This window comes from Mytilus californianus, unplaced genomic scaffold (genome assembly GCF_021869535.1).
Source record: "Mytilus californianus isolate M0D057914Y unplaced genomic scaffold, xbMytCali1.0.p SCAF_11, whole genome shotgun sequence".
NCBI classification, from domain to species: domain Eukaryota; kingdom Metazoa; phylum Mollusca; class Bivalvia; order Mytilida; family Mytilidae; genus Mytilus; species Mytilus californianus.
In genome coordinates, this window is record NW_026262593.1 from 73,871,010 (window position 1) to 73,891,672 (window position 20,663).

Here is a 20,663-nt window from a genome sequence, read left to right on the forward strand (position 1 = left end):
TCAAAAGGCGCTGTTTGCATTGAATAAATCACAGCTTTTGTGAAACGATCAATATTTATTTTTAATAATAATTAAGCAATGTTTGACTAGGAAAGGATTAAAGTGCACATTGATAGACATATCGAAAACAATTGTAAATGGAACGGACGAAATATGCAAAGTAGAATTATAAACGTGATCAACCATTACAAAATACCGGAAGATGTAAATGTAATTTAAATAAAACTGATGTTTAGGTGAACGAATGAAAGAAACAAATGAAGCATGAATCTGAAGAAAAAAAATGCTGCTCGAGATAGAAACGAATATACAGATTTATGTGAACACAAAAAAAAAGTGTTTTCCAGTAAAATAAACGAATATACCGATATGATATATCAGGCATACTAGAAATCAAAACATAATGGAACATCGAAGACCTAAGCAAAAAAAGTGAAAATATATATATCAGGTAAAATTTTCCTTAATGTATTGCAACATTCGTTTTGTACAAGAACTCTTGATGAGCATGCATCTCTTGTATTGTAATTAATAATATCAATAAACGAAATTTCTACTACGCATACACTTAATCAATCTCGAAATGTTCTCCTTTATAATGCCGTTTTGAAATACAATTTTTAAAATTTGATATCAGTGTGACAAGATTTTATATTCCTTACCATTGCAATTGTGAACAGTTTTCCATTATCAATTAACATTAAATATATCTTTAAATCTACAACACAACAATTTTGGAAAAAGTCCTATTTCAGTGTTCAAACGGTATAAATGGTTTAAGAAGACAAAAACCAAGGCAAGTAACAAAAACTAAGAGATTTGCAGCATATTCTCCGAAAGGATCAAAACCGGATGTATCGGCAAGGTTAGAATTTTCTGCTATGCATCCCATAATTTTTCAACGATTTCAGTTCTCGTTCTTTTACCGTATTTAAAATATAAAATATCTGTTTCACAGATGACGATTGATATGTTCCAATTGTCGTAACAACAACCCCGTCCTCTTTTTCTCTAAATGACCAACCGAATTATACTTTTCACCGGGTTTGTTCTTACATGAGCAACACAACGAGTGTCACATATGGAGCAGGATCTGCTTACCCTTCTGGAGCACATCAGATCACCCCCTGTTTTTGGTAGAGTTGGTGATGCTCAGTTTCTAGGTTTATATATTGTGTTTTTTTATTATTTGTCTTTTCGTCGTTGTTCGTGTTTTTTTTAATAACAGTCAGTTTGTTTTTGACTTGCGAGTTTATATATTCCTTTGGTGCTTTTCATCTCTCTTTAATAAGGGTAATACATGTCAGTTGAGAAAGATATATGAGCAGAACTAGAATAATGTATTAAGAACATGCAAATATCAGTCGAGTAGATACAAAATAATAAACGATCTCACAATGACACAACTAATTAAATCATGAAAAAAACTAAACTCCCGTGGCAATAATACCATATATCTTGTGATTATTATATATACTATCAAACAAATATAAACAATTATTATTTACTGTTATAGCACGTATATGTTTTAAAAACTCTGAAGGTTTATATCTTACATTTTATATTTTCTAGTTGCTTTAAGGCGTTCTTGTATTTGATCAGCATCTGCATATCCATACTGCATGTCTTATGACAAATAATCAATCGTTTATAATTTGTCTTCTGGAAAAAGTTGAGATCCATTCTATAACCAATATCACGGAACTTATCGTAGTAATCATCAAATTCATCCTCTCCAATGTTTGTGTTGCATCGGTGAGCTAGTTGGTTTATGTAACGACGTATGCGTTCTACGTCAGTTCTCCGTTTGTAGGAGGATGTATCAGCAAAAACTGTCTCAACAATTTATAGATCAATGTAATGTCCATTGAATCATATGAATTGGACGAGTTTGCATCAGTTAAGCTAGTTTGCTGATCAGAGGAGAAACTATTGAGATGCGGCAAACACAATTGGTACAAGTTACTTGCAGACATTTTTGAACGGATGATATCTCTGAGTATATTTGGAAAAGTGTCAGTTATAACGCGCGAAACTCTTGAATAACGTTCTACATGTTCACTTTCCTCATCAACTATTTGGACGACTACAAGAACAGATAAACAAATGATATGGTTATGTTACTTCATCATTTTAAGTGTCGCCTTCCAAAAATATCTTACAGATATATTAGTGGCTCTACGACAGGATGCAAAATAAACTTTTGGTACCAATCTCAATACGCATCATTTCTTGAATGTCATTAAAAGATGCAAATCAGCAAAGCCAAAATGACGCAAACATTATTTGAATCCTGACATTTTGATTCATGTAAGATTAATTGAAAAAAAAGTTTCATGTAAATCATGTCAGATTTGAAACATTCAATACGTTACAAATGACTAGAAACTCCAATAATGATCAAGTGGAAGAAACCTAAATTATTTGACACACCGTTATAAGTGAGTATTACACGAGTTTGAAGATTAACTATCCCGATCACTTTCTATAAAAAACACATACAAACGCGGTTATTGTCAAATATCTAATCCATGTATAAGACAGTGTTAGAATTGTTAATCGTGGTATATAAGGTTCTGACTTTCATAAATTTCACGAGTTTTACGGTTTATTTTGTTACAGTTTGAGACTAAAAGGGAAGAGAAATCTACATCAAAAATGAAGCCCTATACAATTTTAAACTAAAATCACGAATAATTATACTGTGTGAGTCCATTCCATTTCGTATTGTTCAAAATATTATCAGATTTATGATATGCTTTAGTAAATACGTCTGAGTCTAATTCTACTGTTAACCATACCATTGACTTGCTGCATAAGTGCCAGTTCTTGAAGCATATCAGTAATACTAATATCAGAGCTCTGAATTGTTTGGTACAATTGTATAGAAGTATATTGACAGAGATATTTATCTACTCTCTTTAGTACCTCTTGTGTTCTTTTTTGAAACTCTTCGTAATATAGCTCTGATATTTCATCCGAAATGCTGATAACGTCATTAGTTGCATTAAGTATTTTTCTGAACGTCATCGCCGATTTCAACTTCTGAATCGTGTGGAACATTCCCCCATTGACACGACGGTTCATGCAATGCATTTTCGTACCGCAATATTTTATAGCATAGATCGATGGTGAAGTCATCAATATTTGGAAGTTTTTCCATTAAGGATATTTCATCCTCTGTAAATTCGATAGGTATGTGTTTTTGTTGATATTTCACTTGTAAACCTCTTGGACTGACACATTCTTTAAATATTGTTTGCATTACTTTTGGGAATAGTTTCTTGACAATATTGCCTAGTCTTGCTTGTCTTTCTTTAGATGCAGCAGACATATTTATAGTTGTTGTGTTCTAGTTATATACTACAATAGTAATTTAAAGAATTTACGGGATGTATTTTCGGCAATGCATACATGTGATATTTGATACGCGAAATAAGAAATTAACATAATACCAATTTTAATAACTATGTGTTATTCAATTGGTAAAAGTATTGAATAATTCCCTAATGCACACTTAGTATTATTTGCCTGCTACGTATCATCATAATGGTATATCCGGAAATAAGATATTTTGTATTTGTAGTTGTAAGAACTAAAGTAGTATGAAGAATGATATGTATGTGGTATTTTACTAATAAACATAATACAGTCCGAAAAATTCAAATATGGATTACAATGAAAAAAAAATTTCTAGATAGTTTGCACATTTGCAAAAAGCATAACCTAAGATACAATAAAGGTGATAACATAAGAAATCGGAACACACTTTTAAGCTTAGAGCAGCAAAACTAAGTATACTTTTCTATATTTGTTCGGAAAAGTGTTCAACTTTCGCTCTGCATATACATGTTTTTAATCTATTCGGGCGTTGCAAGATGATTCTAAATTCGTTTTCCATGTGCAATTTCAACAAAGTCCGTACAGACTGAGTGTTTTGTTTGATTTTTATCAAATTTGCATATATTATGAATTTTCCTAAATTGCCTATTTGAAATAAAGTATTATCATGATTACTGCGTTAACACTTGTATTTTAAGGATTATGTGTATAGGTCTTAATATCGTAAATGTCTCGCTACTTATTGAAATACACAGTAAAAATATCCAAACAACTGTTTCTACCAATGGTTTAATGATGTTACGTTGATAACATATATGCCCAAGAGTTTCAGTATTGTTTTATTCAACACATAAATGACACTTTTCGTTTGACAGGTTCATTATTCGAAGTCTGTGTTCGATATGTATTATCCATCGAAATTCTTTAGCTTTCCTAATATCCATTTTACTATGAATTGTGCCAATTTTTCTCCCCAATAAATGTAATCGCTATACAAATATTCCGATATTGTTAGTCACATAGGAGTCCGAGTTCTGAGTTCTGTTAATGGTTTTTTGTAAATATTTTATTGTGAAATTCTCAAGTTTAATGACTTTTGTTATCTGAATTTATAAATTAAAAGTTTTCTGATATTTTGAGTTGAACATAGTTATTTTAATGCCCCCATCTGTTACCCTTTGTCCGTCTGTACGTCCATACGTACGTCCCAAAATGGGTTTCCGTTCTCTAATTTTAGTTTGCCTTAGGCTTAACTAAATGTTACGAAACTTATACACAAAGCGTATTACCACATAATGCAGATCTAATTTGAATTTGGGTGGTGTCACTTTTACCGTTCTCGAGTTTTGCCTCTTTATAATATTATATGCAAGCGGGGGCATCATCTGTGTCCCATGAACACAATCTTTATTTATATTTTTACAAGCATTATTTTAAATTGTGAGTTTTGTTAAAAAACAGGTCCGTTTACCTGTTAGTTGTTGGTATATTTCATTAAATGATTTGAAATCCTTAGTAAAAAGAGGGACGAAAGATACCAGAGGGATAGTCAAACTCATAGATCGAAAACAAACTGACAACGTCATGGCCAAAAATAAAAAAAAACAAACAGACAAATATTAGTACAGATGACACAACATAGAAAACTAAAGACTAAGCAACACGAACCCCACCAAAAACTGGGGGCGATCTCAGGTGCTCCGGAAGGGTAAGCAGATCCTGCTCCACATGTGGCACCCGTCGTGTTGCTTATGTTATTACAAATCCGGTAAATAGTCTAATTCGGTAAGTCACATTCGTGAAAAGGGAAGGGTATTATAGTAACGACATAAGGAACATATCCAATATCATCTGTGAAACGGTTATTCCATAACGGTCAACCAACTCGTGATGGCGTCCGTAAAATTTACGAAGGGATGACTTCAACTTCACCATTTGGAACTCTTGGTTTAATTGCTTCCTTGTGAGCAGCAATCCTCTATCAAGGAAATCATGATAGGAAACACAAGCCCGTGAATATCGTATCAATTGGGAGATATATACTCCGCATGCAGGCGCTGCTGGAATGTTGCTACATAGAAATGGAAAGTTCACAATTGGGAAGCTGAAATCATCTCTTTTGTCGTAAAGTTTTGTTTTCAACCGACCCTCATTGTCAATAGTAATATCGGAAACGGAAAGATTAATGATTGTTAAACCGTCGCTAAATACAATATTTGTATGATTGGTGCTTCATTAAATAATGTGAAGGACTGTGAAAAATAATACAGTTAAGTTCTTCCATAATTAAATCTGTTTAAATATGTCTGGGCTCCGTTCTGTTTTTGTAAAAATTGTTTGATAAATGTGGACTATTTGTTACCATAACTGATACCATCAATGTAAGCCCTATTTAAGTTTCGTAATGAAGGTTTCATAAAGTATCTGATTGTCAAAGAAACTTTCTTCATATATTGAACCTAAATGTTGACCACAAAAGACGTCGGGATATCCTATTTTCATCACATGCGAGATTGCCAATGGGACAACTATCCATTGACAGACTAAATTACGTAGATGTAGGCTAATATAGGTGATCGTACCGCCTTCAACAATAAACAAAGCCCATGCCGTATGACAAGCTTTAAGAGAACCCGGCATGACAAAATGTTAAACAATTCAAACGAGAAAACCAACGGTGTGGTTTATGTAAAAACAGTAAACGGAAAACAAACTCAAATCCACGAATAACAGTCTCCTGACTTGGGACAGGCACAACAGAATCTGGCGGGGTAAAACATGTTTGCGAGCGCACCACATTTTGCAGTTTGGAATACAGCTATTTATAAATAATATGAAGAAGAAGAAGACAAACAGGTCTTTCTTGATTTAAAATATTAGAAATAACCCTTAGGTAAAATTATATAATATCATTTTTGAATTAAAAGATAAAAAAAAGGCTGAGCAGAACAGCTACAATCAAATGATAAAATAAAAATCGAACTAAAATTTTCCAATTTTAATAAACTGTATTATTCAGTAAACTGATGATTCGGATTAAATATAGTTGTTTTGCAGAATAAATAATCGGATTTCCATTCGTACGTTCTACCGGTTATAAATATTACTGTACCTTATGTGATTTTTTCGTTGATATATCTGTTCAGAAAACAATATAACCAAGAAAAAGTGCTATAAGAAAAATTTTCCTTTTTTTTCCTTATCCATTTATTCTGTACATTAATGATAAATGGACCTTGATTTGGAAAAACAACATTACACTTTTACTCTTACAGATTCAATCGCAGACATTTTTTTCGAAATAAATTTAATTTTTTTTCAAATATGATATAATTACCCATCATCATGTTGCTATGGACTGAAACAAGATTTGTGGTGGTTTATTAAGCAGGTCGGTTGAGGACAAAAAGCCAGTACAAAACATGACAGTCTTTATACTGGTTTTAAATTAGTATCTGTTCGATATTGGTAAGAAACTTCAGGTTGTTCTTATTATAGTAAAACAGTTTTTGAACTCCACATTCATTACCAGTTTCGCACGAAAAATATCGTGTCAAGTATTGTGGATTAATAAGGAAATTTTAGATTAAAGTACGTGTCCTTATATTAGAACCAAGTCTTGAACAAATCGTTAAAAGAATCATAAGACATGTGAAAGAAAAAAAGGTAGTTCCAATTTGATCTTCATGTGGGAGGAGATTGGCAATTGTTGGCTTACTGTTACATTGTACATGTAACCCCTGAATAGGCCAGGGTATTTTATTCAACGAATCGTTCTAACGGAGTGTTAAGCTTTATGCAAGTTAAATACAAGCATATACCAGCTTCTTAAAATAGTATATAAATTGTGTTTTGGAAGATTAAAATCTATTTCTGATTAAATTTTGCGTAATCGCACTTCTTTTTTAAAGATAATGAGGTTGGTCGCTTTCCATCATTTCGATTACTTTTTGAAACTCCATTGCTTTCTACTGATAATAACGCATTTTAAATGTCATGCAACATCAAGGCTCCTTTTATATCTTTGAAAAGTGCATCTACAAAATACATTTGTGATGCAGCTTAGTTCTATATAATATCTTGACATTATTATCCGTTGTTTTATTCGTAAAACTATTTAAATCTGCCTTACCTTCACTTTTGATTTAGTTGTAACACGAGGTTGATAGCACTAATGTATTATCACGGTCCTGTTTTCAACTTCAACAATACAGAATAGAAAAACTTACTACTATATATTTTAAGATGATTTATTAAACCAGACAAAATATCAAACGTCAATCACATTGTATTTAGTTAAATCCCCAGGAGTTTTTTTTTTCTCTGTTTCAAGAATTATACTATAAAAGTTTGATGATAAAAACAGAAATCAGATATGAATATTCTGGCCTGGTAAATACTGAAAAAGATAACCCTAGCATAACCTCATGAAAGAAATAAGCCAGCAGATGAAATCAATATTTCCTCAAAAAAACAACATCATGTCCCTAGAAATCAAATTGTCGTCCCGTAAATCAGACCGTAGGTTTTTCACGTTTGAATTGCTTGTCGAAACGTTCCTGGTGAAGGTAGATTATACCGAAAACGCGCTATGGACAAAAGGGTTATATTAATTTTTCAAATTTCGTCGTTCATTTTACAGATTGTTGTACGGTATAGGTTTGATTCATTGTTGAAGGCCAAACGATGACGTATACTTGTTTATATCGACGTTATTTATTCTCTGTTGAGTTTTTGTCTCATTGGCAATTATACTTCTTTAATAAAGTAAGGCGGTAGTTAAAATAAAGATCCATAATAGGGTTACATATCTTCTTTTGGACTGCGTCCTGATGATTCTTAAGATGGTCTGCTAAACCACGACTTGTGACATGAACTTGCGGAGTTTTTTTGAAATTGATATACACATTATCAGCCTGAATATTCGTGTAATATTGGCTGACGGACGTTAGTAATCACTTCTAATCATCTAATATTTCCAACCTTCAATGGTTAATTAAATATAGATTCGGCGACCTAATTGTTTACGTTGTAAGACACTTTTTCATTCGTCAAATCCCCCCAAGGGTGACTGGGGAACAGAAGTATGGTCACCATTGGTCTTCCTCCGACCGGCAGTAAAACCCTTGCTAAAGTGGGGCGTCTGTTTGGCTGTGCGTGATGTACAAATTTGCAGCCACGTCCGGTCAGAATAGGGACGTTAAATCTGATGCCTCGTGTACAGAGAGTGCCACGCTCTTTGCACGTAAAGAACCCTTGCAACAACTCTTTGAGGGGTCCGTAGGTGACCTGTTGCAAGGCTAAATTTCTGTCCCTATCCAATATACCCTTATTTCCCGTGGCAGTCTAAATTTCTCCGATCTTAATCCCGGAAGCCCCTATTTCGGAACCTACCTATTGTATTTGTTGTTAATTTGTTCTCGTCCTGAATATGCATGAAATATTTGCCACTGGACGTTAAGCAACCAACAATCAATCAATCAACAATTCGTCAAATTTATCTCTGATTCTGATAGTATTGATCTAGTAACGGCCGGTAATAAAATAATAAAATATATATTTATCTTATCATCTTCTTACTAGCCAGTCATGACTGAGGTTATGAGTCAGCCATATTTATTTCTTCTATATTTGCTATACTTTTTTTCAATATACTATTCTTACTATTTTTACCACTGAAACATTTAGATACATTATTTCCCAAAACTTTCTGTTAAACTCTTTATATCTCTTAATCAAGCATACCGGCTAAGTTGTGTTTGTCGATAAATTGCATGCATTGTGTTCATTCTCATGAATAGTTTCAGAAAATGTTAATCTTATATAAACGTTACTAACATCATTAAATTGACTGAGTGTCGAGAACCTTAATTACATACTTCAATCAAAATTATTTTTGATATGTCAAATAACAATTCAGTAAGATAATTGCCAACGCTTCCAATTACTAGCAGAATTTAATCAAGATAGTAGTCAGTGTAACATAATTGGCTAGAAGTTATTGCTTAGTTGTGTTTTTTATTGATTCTCATTGATAATATAAACCTACAGGTTGAACTTCTATAAATATAGGCAATGTAATTTCGCATAGGAACTCCCTTAACGGCTAACACTGTGCCACTTTTACTATGAAGTTGCGTAAACAAATATATCTATGAATGAAAAGTTGATATGCACTTTTTTACAAAGGTCATAACAGGTATGTGCGGCATATTTTCAACATTTATATGCCCCAAACATCTAAGAGTTTAAACTTATACTTAAATTCTGCGACGGTCATACAAGTAAGAGGTTTAGGTAGCAATAAAACCAGGTTTAATCCATTATTTTATACATAAGGAAATGCATGTACCAAGTCAGGAGTGTGACAGTTGTTTACCATTCGTTGATGTGTTTTAACTTTTGATTTTGCCATTTGATAAGGGACTTTCCGATTTGAATTTTCCTTGGAGAATTTTTGTTATTTTACTTTTTTCTGTACTACCCCTACCTTCAATTTGGGTCTTCCTCAGAATCCAATTTCGCCGCTATCCATGTATACTTATACTGGTAAAATTCCCAAGTTATGTCTCTATGAGATGAAACATAGAGATCATATCCGGGAACCAGTATGTAAACAAAATATATATGAATATTATATATCTCCCCACAAGAGGCTACATTGTTGGTTTATGAAACAGCTGTATTTACAAAGTGCAGCCTACATGTATATTGTTTTCTTTCATATTTTAATGTAAAGTACTTACAACTGATCGTAATCTGATATAATACTATTTTTCAAGGACGTGTGTAATTGCTAAGTGGGTTTAGTCATGTGGGAATTCGAATTATCGAATCATGTACAATTGTATGAAACCTATGTCAATGATCACGACACGCTTCAAATTATATCACTGTTCTAAAAATTTAATGTAAATTACATAATAGCTGTCGACAAATTAAATAACTTCTAAATATTTACTATCAACTTCTCATTTATTTATACACTATTAATTCTTGGTTGCTTAACGTCCAGTGGCAAATATTCATGCATGTACAGGACGTCTGAAATAAACATTTGGTTAATAGCGATGATTTATACAAGGCTGTCTTTAATTTCAAAATATTCAATTAGTAGTAATTTTTCATCTATTTCTTATGTTGTTCTAAAAAGAATTAGATCAGAAATATATTTGTCAAAAACAATAGGTACTTACTGTCTCTCTGTATATGATGTTTTTTTATAAAACGAAAGAAATGCCAATAACAAACTGACACATTCACATCATATCAAGTTTATTCGCCCTTTTTAATTGTTTAAGGCCAAACAAGATACTTAATTTATTAATGTGGTTAACATAAAATATTGTAATGAAAAGAGGAAACCTTGATTTCTTTTCTATTTTTTTGTTGTTGTTGTTACAATACAACTTGTTTGGTAAGAAAATACAATCCAACATATTTCTTAATGTCTTACAGTTACACAATGTTAATTTTACCTACGTTATGGAAATAAAAAAAAACACTTGATAAATGTGTTGAGTTTGAACGCTTTGTAGATATTCCCTCATCATGAACGTTAAAACCCAAATATTTCAAATCCAAGGATGAAAACATTCTTGGATACTTGACATATATTATTTATATTAATAAAGTGATAGAATTACCCAAGCAATTGTACGTGTATTGTCCCAACCACAATCATTCGATAAAAGGTAAACAAAACAACCAAAAATAGTCATTGTATCAAAAATATCCAGTGTATCGAATCAGAGAATTTTACTTTTAGAATTTGTAAAAAAAATAATAACAAGACTTGATAAATTTCATGTGTCTGAAACGCTTATCTGGGTCAGGAACGCTCAATGCTGAATATTTGAAAGCTAAGTATGTAATTTTGAGATAGATACTGCCTTGTCCTTTTTTTATGTGTGGCTGCTCTGTTAAAATTTTCTTCATACATGTACATTGTGTATTCATACTAAAATTTGTAATTCCTTAATATATTTTCACAATGGAGTATATACAACGAAGATTTACCAAGACAGACTCTTCCTTTACTTCTATTTTCATTCCTCACAAGTATCTGTATTCCAATCGATTTAATTCATCCATTTAGACAATGAAGGGGTTTATTTATAAACAATTAAATGTGCTTTCTTTGAAAGATTGTAATTATTTTTGCTTAAAACAACAACTTAAATAAACTAAAATGGCATGTAACAATATGTACGGAAATTATTAAAACATGTTGATTGAGGACGAAAGGAAATACAAACTTGAGAGTACCCAACTTGTTTAAAAATAGTCTCTGAATCATATAGATCATACTTCACAAGTTCGTTCTTAATAGTAGTGAAATACTCGATACTAGTATACATGTTGTTGCGGTAATAGAATTGTTCATAACTCCGAAATTGTCTTCTTATATTTTAATTGTATGAAATAAAAACAATTATAGCATAAGTTTGATTCCAATTCATATGTTATAATGTATAATGGAGTCAATCAATAGTTGAAAATTGTGAAAGTACCAACGAGATGTTCAAACTCATAACTACTAGAAGGCGATATGTTTGATTGATTGTTGGTTGTATAACGTCTAGTGGCAATAATGTCATGCAAGTTCAGGTGGAGAATTGTTTCATTGGCAATCATACCTCATCTTATTTTTAGATTAAGCACTATATATATATTATCTTATTTTAACTCCTATATATTTCTAGGAATAAGATTGGTTAAACGCAACCACTTTTAGACCATGTTTATTTCATATGTGGTTAATAGGCGGGGCTTTTTCAATTCACGGTTTGTAGTTTATTGAAAAACACGGTATTAATGAACAATCTTAAAAGTTTTAAATGACGTAGAAATTGATGATGAACGATTGAAAAAGAAATCACAAACATATTTAAAGTAACAAGTTGTTATTGTTGGCATTTGTTTTTGTATAGACCAATTGAAGAAAGTTCTTAATACTAAGTATTGAAGACTTGATTACTTTGATAGGCAACTAGTTTAAATACCACATGTTTAGATAGTCGGTAAGATAAATTCGTTACACAGTGTGCTACTGACCTAATACGGTACATATTTGGTCTCACCCAATATGGAATTTACTGACCCCATACATATCGTAATACGTCACTAGCACACTATGTAATTAATAATATGCGCATCTTCTTATTTTTAGATTGAGCATTATATATCAAATGTACACATATTGTTATTTTTAAATACATAAAATGTATTTGTAATTGGCGATGAAAGATAGTTTACATTTGATTTTTTTTAGTTGACCTTGTTTTCTGATATTCGGGAGAAAACCCAATTTGAACAATGATTATTCCCACATTACTTATACATTTAAAATCCAATATTTATGTTAAGTAAACATTCTGTATAAATTAAGTCGCTACTCCAAACGTCTGTAATTAGAGACGTCCGGACTTTGACATCAATATACATTCTTTACGATCTAATATACTTAAAGTCCATTTGTAAAAAACGATGTAACGTTTCAGTCATTTTAAAATATATAAAACGTACAAAAGATGAGACTAATGTCAAATGTCGGGACGTTTCTATTAAGACGTTTCTGTTCTTCAAATGTCTATACTGACGTTTTCGAAATAACCCGAGTCTAAATTGATATATCAATTGAACATACTTAAGAAATGTGCAATGATCAAGAAACTCTGACACGGAAGCTATCAAACCAATAGTTCAAAGTGGTGAAGTTGAAATCATCACTTCGTTAATTTTTCGGACTCCATCACGAGTTGGTTGACCGTTAAGGAACATCTGTTGACAACGGATAAGTTCCAATTGTCGTAACTACAATACCAGCCCCTTTCCCCGAATGTGACATACTGAATTAGACTTATTACCGGGTTTGTACTAACATGAGCAACACGACGAGTGCCACATGTAGAGCAGGATCTGCTTACCCTGCCGGAGCACCTGAGTTCATCCCAAGTTTTTGGTAGGGTTTGTGTTGGTAAGTCTTAGTTTTCTATGTTGTGTTTTGTGTACTTTTGTTTGTCTGTTGGTCTTTTTTCTTTTTTTCTTAGCCATGGTGTTGTCACCTTATTTTCTACTCATGAGTTTGAATGTCCCTTTGGTATCTTTTGCCTGTCTCCACATGACAAAAAACAAAACAATACAGTTCAGTTTACAATTGAAGAATCATGTCTGGTAATTATTGAACTGCATATAAATCAAAATAAAGAAACAACAAACAAACAAAGTAAGAAATTTTATTAAGAAACAAACATAAATATGTGTCGTTAGGACACCACACAAGGGAACATATGTACTAAGTTTAAAGCTGATGTGACCATGAACAACCTTAAACCAAAATTGTATATACAGTTAACCTACAGTAAACAAAACTTTAACATATGACATTTCCGTGTTCTGTAACATCTGGGTCAAAACCTTAATTTTGCATATATATTTAAAGTTTACATTCATAACGAAAATGTGTAGTTTCAAGATAATGAAACAACCACCTTATACAAAAACTGTTACTTACCTCGGGACGAGAGGACTAACCGACGAACGGCTTCGGCCTTAAAAACCGGTAAAAATATTGCTCCTCTGATTGATTAAAATTGAAGGTAAATTGGATTGCAATGGTTTTTAACGTGCAGAGAGCGTGGCTTCGGATTTATCGTCCTCATTCTGACCGGACGTGGCATCGTACTTATACATTCAACACAGTCAATCGGACGCCCCAATAAGCCAAGGGTTTTAATTGCGGTCGGAAGAAGAGCTGTAATGACCATAGTTCTACTACCCAGTCATACATTTCGGGTTTGTACGTCTGAAGTCGTCCAACTGAAAGTTTCTCTCGTTCTTTAGAAATATCGCTTTAAAACCAATCAATATTATGGCATATGGAGTAACGCAGAACTAAATTGGCAACCGTATTGACCATCATACAATATGCAGAAGTAACAAGATACGTTCATTACTTTCTTATGGTCAAGTTGAAGTAACGGATGATATTATGAGGAAAACTTCAAACAGGAGCATATTTGGTCGTATTCACGCCAAACTTCGCTTACTGTAAACATTTCTACAACAATGTTGCAAAACAACCGATCGGTCAATATGAAGTTGAGCGATGACAAAATGACGGATGTTGAACAAGACTGTGGAATTGCAAGGCAAACTTATAAATGTAATGAAGATTACATATTTCAATGCAGAGAAGCGCTGTTTGGTAATATTGAGAAATAACACTCTTTGTGTGCAAACTTAAACTAATCTCGGAAGTTTTTTTGTAAAGATATAAACCTACCTTTCTGTCTTTTGGATTTTGTATAAACATTCATTGCTTAATACGTAACTACAAATTTAATTGTAGAAAACAGTCGACGAGGAAGCTGAAACAGAAAAAAAAACTCGTCCAGATCATATCTCCTATTGATCGTTTATAACAAAGAGAACGAAAACAATTTATCGAAAGTGTAAATCACTTGTATAAATACATGTTAAGGAAATTTAAACACAACGTTACTGAATCATCATTCGAAACGTCACGCCATTGTTTTATACATTATTTTCCTGGTAATCAAATGTTACAGTCCAAAGGTTTTTTTTTTTCTTTTTGCACATATCAACGTTTTACGTTGAAAACGTTTCGTGGTAGTTCTTTTTTCCCCATTGAAACTCAATCCAATTACGTCAATATAAAAATAAGGAGATTTGGTTTGATTGCCAATTAATCATCTATATGGCAAACACTTGAGCTATTATATTGTACTGTACGGTCTTCAAAAATGAGCGCCACAAATAGCGTACAGTAAGCTAAAAAGGGCCTTGGTACGAAAAAATTTAAAACAATTCACAACACGAATTCTACTGCGTGACTGTTTCTGCAACAAAGATAAAAACAATAGGTTACAAACGTCTCCTCAATATTATGGCCTGTCAGTTTGTACTTAGAATTTAAAGTTAAAGATGTGAATTTGAGCGATCAAATTAAAATGGATGTTGAATCAGACTGTGGAATTGATAGACAAACTTCCAATGGAATTATGACTACACACTTTAATGTAGAGAAGCCTTGTTTTATAATTCAAACTCTTTATGTGCAAACTTAAAGTAGTCTGGGAAGTCAAAGATATAGACCTTACCTTTCTGCCATTGGGATTCTGGATACAGAAACGTTGCTTAATACCTCACTACAACCTGAATTGTAGAAAGCAGTCGACAAGGAACCTGAAACAGAAAAATAAACTAAATAATTTGTAAATCTTAAGTGTAAAACACTTGTATATATACACTTTAAAGGAAACTGAAACAAAATTTTCTGAATCATCATTTGCAACCCCACTTCATTCTATTTTTATACATACATTTCGCGGTGGTCAGATGAATTTGTTTTTGCGTTAAGTACCTGATTGCCGATCCTTCTAGCGATACACCTAAGTGCAAACATTTGAGAGCTTAAAGGTCACTATTATAGGTGACCGTACAGTCTTCAGAAATTAGCAAAACCTATATCGTACAGTAAAAAAAGCTAAAAGGGACTCCGGTATGACAAAATATAAAACAAATTCAAAGTGGAAATTCTAATGCGTTTTTATAATTACAAACGTCTTCCCAATATTCTGACCACGCCAGTCTGCACTTAGACTTTCAAGTTAAGGTAGTTAATTTCAGAGATGAAATTCAGAGAGATGTTGAACCAGACTTTTAGAATTTCAGCCAAACTTATTATTATATATATGGAATGATGACTAGAAACTGTAATGTAGAGAAGCGCTGTTTGGTAAAAATTACAATTTAAACTCTTTATATGCAAACTTAAACTAGTCTGAGAAGTTGTTCTGGATACATATAACCTCACCTTTCTACAACTTTGGTCCAGGATACACAATTGTTTCTTAATACCTCGCCATCTCTTGCATTATATTAAACAGTCGATTAAGGAAGCTGAAATAAAGAGAGAAAAAATGTCCTGGTAAACGAAATGTTAAGTACCTGTTCAGATCATATCTGATATTGATTTTTATTAAAACAAAAAGATGAAGATATACTTATCAAAAGGGTAAACCCCTTTCAAATGCACTGTCAAGGAAATAGAAACATCCAATAGAATTGTTTATATATATAATTTCCCGGTGGTCAACTTTAAGTTCAATGATTGGGTTTAGGTCTTTCCACTTTTCGGGATTTGCCTGTTGATTTATTCTGATAATATATGAATAGTTTCAGAAAATGATATCATTTTATATATCGTGCGTAACATCATTACATTGACTGGATGCCGAGGATATAAACATTTGAACTTTGGTACCATACTTCAATTAAAATTAATTTTGATATTTCAATAACAGTAGACCAATGCTTCCAATTACTAGCAGAATTTAACTTAAAATGTGGCCTACGCCTAGTAGGCAATGTTACATAAATGGCAAGAAGTTAATGCCCGGTTATTTTTTTTTATTGATTCTCAGTTGATAATATAAACTTACATCATGTACATGAACGTTGTTTTCCGTCATTTTTTAATGTAAAGTACTGACAATTGATTGTTTATATGATATAATAATATTTTACAAGGAAGTTTGTAATGGCGTAGTGGGTTTAGTCGTTTTGGGAATTCAAATAATACAAAATTGTATGAAACATATGTCTATACTCAAGACACGCTTCAATTTATATAACTGTTATAAAAGATAACTGTAAATAACATGAAAGCTGTCGAATAAATAATTTCTGAATTTTTACTTTTATCATTTTCATTAACTTGTACACCATATATAAACATGTCTTCTTCATCACCATGTTCATTACTTGTACACAATATATAAACATGTCTTTGATATCATCATTTTCATTAATTTGTACACAATATATAAACATGTCTTTGATATCATCATTTTCATTAATTTGTACACAATATATAAACATGTCTTTTACATCATCATTTTAAGTAACGTGTACACAATATATAAATATGTCTTTTCAATTCACATTTTGTCGGAATTATTCAGGTCCCGTTGTATAAATTTGTAGCTCATTTAACCGGCCTTTTCCTTATTCTTTTTTTTTATATAATCTTATTTAACTGTGTAAAATTCGGTTTTTTGGTTGATAGCGATGATTTGAAGAAGGTTTTTTTTATTTTCACAATTGATATCTATTTCTTTTGTCGTTCTTAAAAGAATTAAATCAGAAATATATCTACTATCACTACAAACCAGTAAAAGTCTGAAATGGCCTATATTTGTACTCGACTGTACTGGTTTTTACTCGACCAGTCTGAATTGGTCTGAAATTTACTTGATAATACTCGACTGTAGTCTGAACCATACTTAACAGTCTGAACTTGTACTCGACCAGTACTTAACCATTTTATTTTCGTCTGAACCATGCTCGACCTAGTCTGAACCATGCTCGACCTAGTCTGAACCATACTCGACCTAGTCTGAACCATACTCGACCTAGTCTGAACCATACTAGACTAAGTCTTAACCAACCTAGACCTAATTTTTGTATCTATCTATTGTATTTCATCAATTTAGGAACTGTTTTAACAGCTATTTCCCCTGGCTAGAAATTTGAACAACAATTTGAAATTTAAAATGTATTCAATATGGCATTGAAACCAAAATTTCACAATAAACATAATATAAATTCAACACCATATTTATCAGCACTTACATATATATATCACCTTTAAAATAAAAATAAAACAAGCTGATCAAATAATCTCAAAACTGAATTGTTACTTATATTTTCAATGTTATTCAAATTTTTTTTTTAATGTATCAGATATATTTTATGGTTACTGGACAATTTTCACCATTTACTTAAGCCTTGTATAGATTTATGGTGTCAGTTGAGTTTAGTTAATAATGCTGTGAACATTTTTTTTTATTAAAATATATTTAAAATAGTATATAAAGCAACTTAATAAATTTTAAAAATCACCTTTGTTTTGTAAAACCAAGAATTTAATATAATCATGATAATAGAACTTCCATAGCAATCCTTGATAACCATTTAAAAAAGGAAATGTGTTCCAAAGTTACAGAAAAAATTTATTTCAATTAAATTTAAATAACTTTTGTCAAAATTAAAGACATGGCATACAAGAAGCACTTTAATAAGGTTTAATTACCTAGTACATGTGTGTTTTACAGGTAAAAAAAAAGCCCTTTTTTTCTTAAACTCGTGTATTACTTATCTAGTGAATTCAAAAGGCATTGTGATTTAAGTTTTACAGGGTGTTACAATTTTTAATGAATGTTAATTAGCAATTAATACTCTCTGACCAGGTGTGATCTTTTTAATGAGTTTGCCCCAAGCAGGAGGTATTTCTTTATACTTTACCACTAATCAGAAGAAAAATTTTATCTATTTCTTTATTTTTTTTTATCCCTTTTTGATATATAATATATCCCAATTATAATAAGAATAGATATATTTCTAATATAAGGTTAAACAATTTCAGTGATTTTGTGGCTGTTGTTACCTCATTAAAAAGATAATTATATCACTATTGTATGTAACCATGAAACCTATATAGTTTTTCTTTAGGAATTTAGGAAAATTAAGTTTAAAAAAAACAAAAAAAACATGCTAAACAAGAAGCACCTTTATAAGGTTTTATTACCCTCAGTAAAGGTGTGGTTTTTAGTTAGAAGAAAATCTTTTTTTTAACAAAACTCTAAAACTTTAAAATTAATATAACTAAATTATTATATAAGATAATTCAATTTAACTATCTCTATTTGATAAATCTGAGAATCATGTAAGGATGTAAAAATATGTTTATATATATATATATATCTTTATTTTATTGGGGCTGTTGTCATGTCAGAAAAAAAGAAATTAATTTTAACAGCTAAAATTAATAAAAAGTATAGGTTTTTTGGTCAAGTATGGTTCAGACTGGTCGAGTATTGTTCAGACCTTTGGTCGAGTACGGTTTAGACTGAAAAAATTGGTAAAGTACAGGTCGAGAATGGGTTAAGACTGTTTCAGACTGGTTGAGTAATAGTTCAGACTATTTTCACTGGCAAAGATAAGGGTCAAGTACAAATCAGTACGGTCGAGTAAGGTTAAGACTGGGGTCGAGTAATGTTGAGTAAAATTCAGACCAATTCAAACAGGTCGAGTAAAAATCAGTACAGTCGAGTACAGATATAGGCCATTTCAGACTTTTACTGGTTTGTAGTGTGTATTGAAAAAAAACAACGAGTACTTACGGTCTCTCTGTATATGACCCTTTATTACCTAGCGAAATGTAAATAACAAACAAACACTTTCATACCATCTGTATTCTATTCGCCATTTTAAAGTTTTTGAGGCCAAACAAAATATTTAGTTCATTAATGTGGTTAACATCAAATTATGAAATGAAAAAAAGCAAACTTGATTTTTCTACTCTGTTTTCGTTTTTATACAACTCCTTTATAAGGAAAACAATCCAAATATTTCTAATGTCTCACAATTTCCTCATGTTTTAAGCATCTATCTACGTAATCAAAATAAGAAACAACATTTTATATATGTGCTGCTTTTTTTGTTGATATTCTTTTATCATGAATGTTTAACTCAAATATGTCAAAGCCAAGGATGAAAAGATATATACTTGAGAAGCTTATGGATGTCACTTAGGGCTGCTAATCAAAGTTTTCTTACGACTAGACATGTCTTTAGACAATCTTAATAAAATTGAGAATGGAAATGGGGAATGTGTCAGAGACAACAACCCGACCATAGAGCAGACAACAGCCGAAGACCACCAATGGGTCCTCAATGCAGCGAGAAACTCCCGCACCCGGAGGCGTCTTTCAGCTGGCCCCTAAACAAATATGTATACTAGTTCAGTGATAATGGACGTCATACTAAACTCCAAATTATACACAAGAAACTAAAATTAAAAATGATACAAAACTAGCAAAGGCCAGAGGCTCCTGACTTGGGACAGGGGCAAAAATGCGGCGGGGTTAAACATGTTATTTGAGATCTGAACCCAACCCCTATACCTCTTGCCAATGTAGAAAAAACAAACGTACAACAGTACGCACAGTAAAACTCAGTTTAAGAGAAGTCCGAGTCCGATGTCAGAATAGGAAACAAAAGAAAATAAACAAAATGACAATAATACATAAATAACAACAGACTACTAGCAGTTACTGACATGCCAGCTCCAGACCTCAATTAAACTGATTGAAAGATTATGTCTTCATCATATGAATATCAAGCACAATCCCTCCTGTTAGGGGTTTAGTATTATACCGTCATAAAATATATGAGAAGAACATAACCCGTGTCATGCTAACAACTGGTTTTAGAATAAATATGTTTAATTC

At 31.9% G+C, this 20,663-nt stretch overlaps 1 protein-coding gene across 3 annotated transcripts in view; it reads right to left on the reverse strand.

Moving 5' to 3' along the window:
* LOC127720682 (uncharacterized) overlaps positions 1–19,624 on the reverse strand; it is a 33,061-nt gene extending 13,437 nt beyond the window's left edge. The window contains exons 1-6 of one of the 3 annotated variants that reach the window (XR_007990925.1): positions 19,554–19,624; positions 16,184–16,269; positions 15,468–15,552; positions 14,630–14,714; positions 2,802–3,363; positions 1,557–2,086 (exon numbers count right to left, since the gene is read on the reverse strand). Coding sequence is in view for 1 of the 3 variants with exons in the window: in XM_052227403.1 (XP_052083363.1) it covers positions 1,557–1,683 (127 nt within the window). In the remaining 2 variants the exon portion in view is untranslated. Of the gene's footprint in view, positions 1–1,556; positions 3,701–14,629; positions 14,715–15,467; positions 15,553–16,183; positions 16,270–19,553 lie in introns of those variants that run through there. The other 2 variants (XR_007990924.1, XM_052227403.1) reach the window with 2 other exon arrangements.
* Between the last annotated feature and the right edge of the window lie 1,039 nt (positions 19,625–20,663).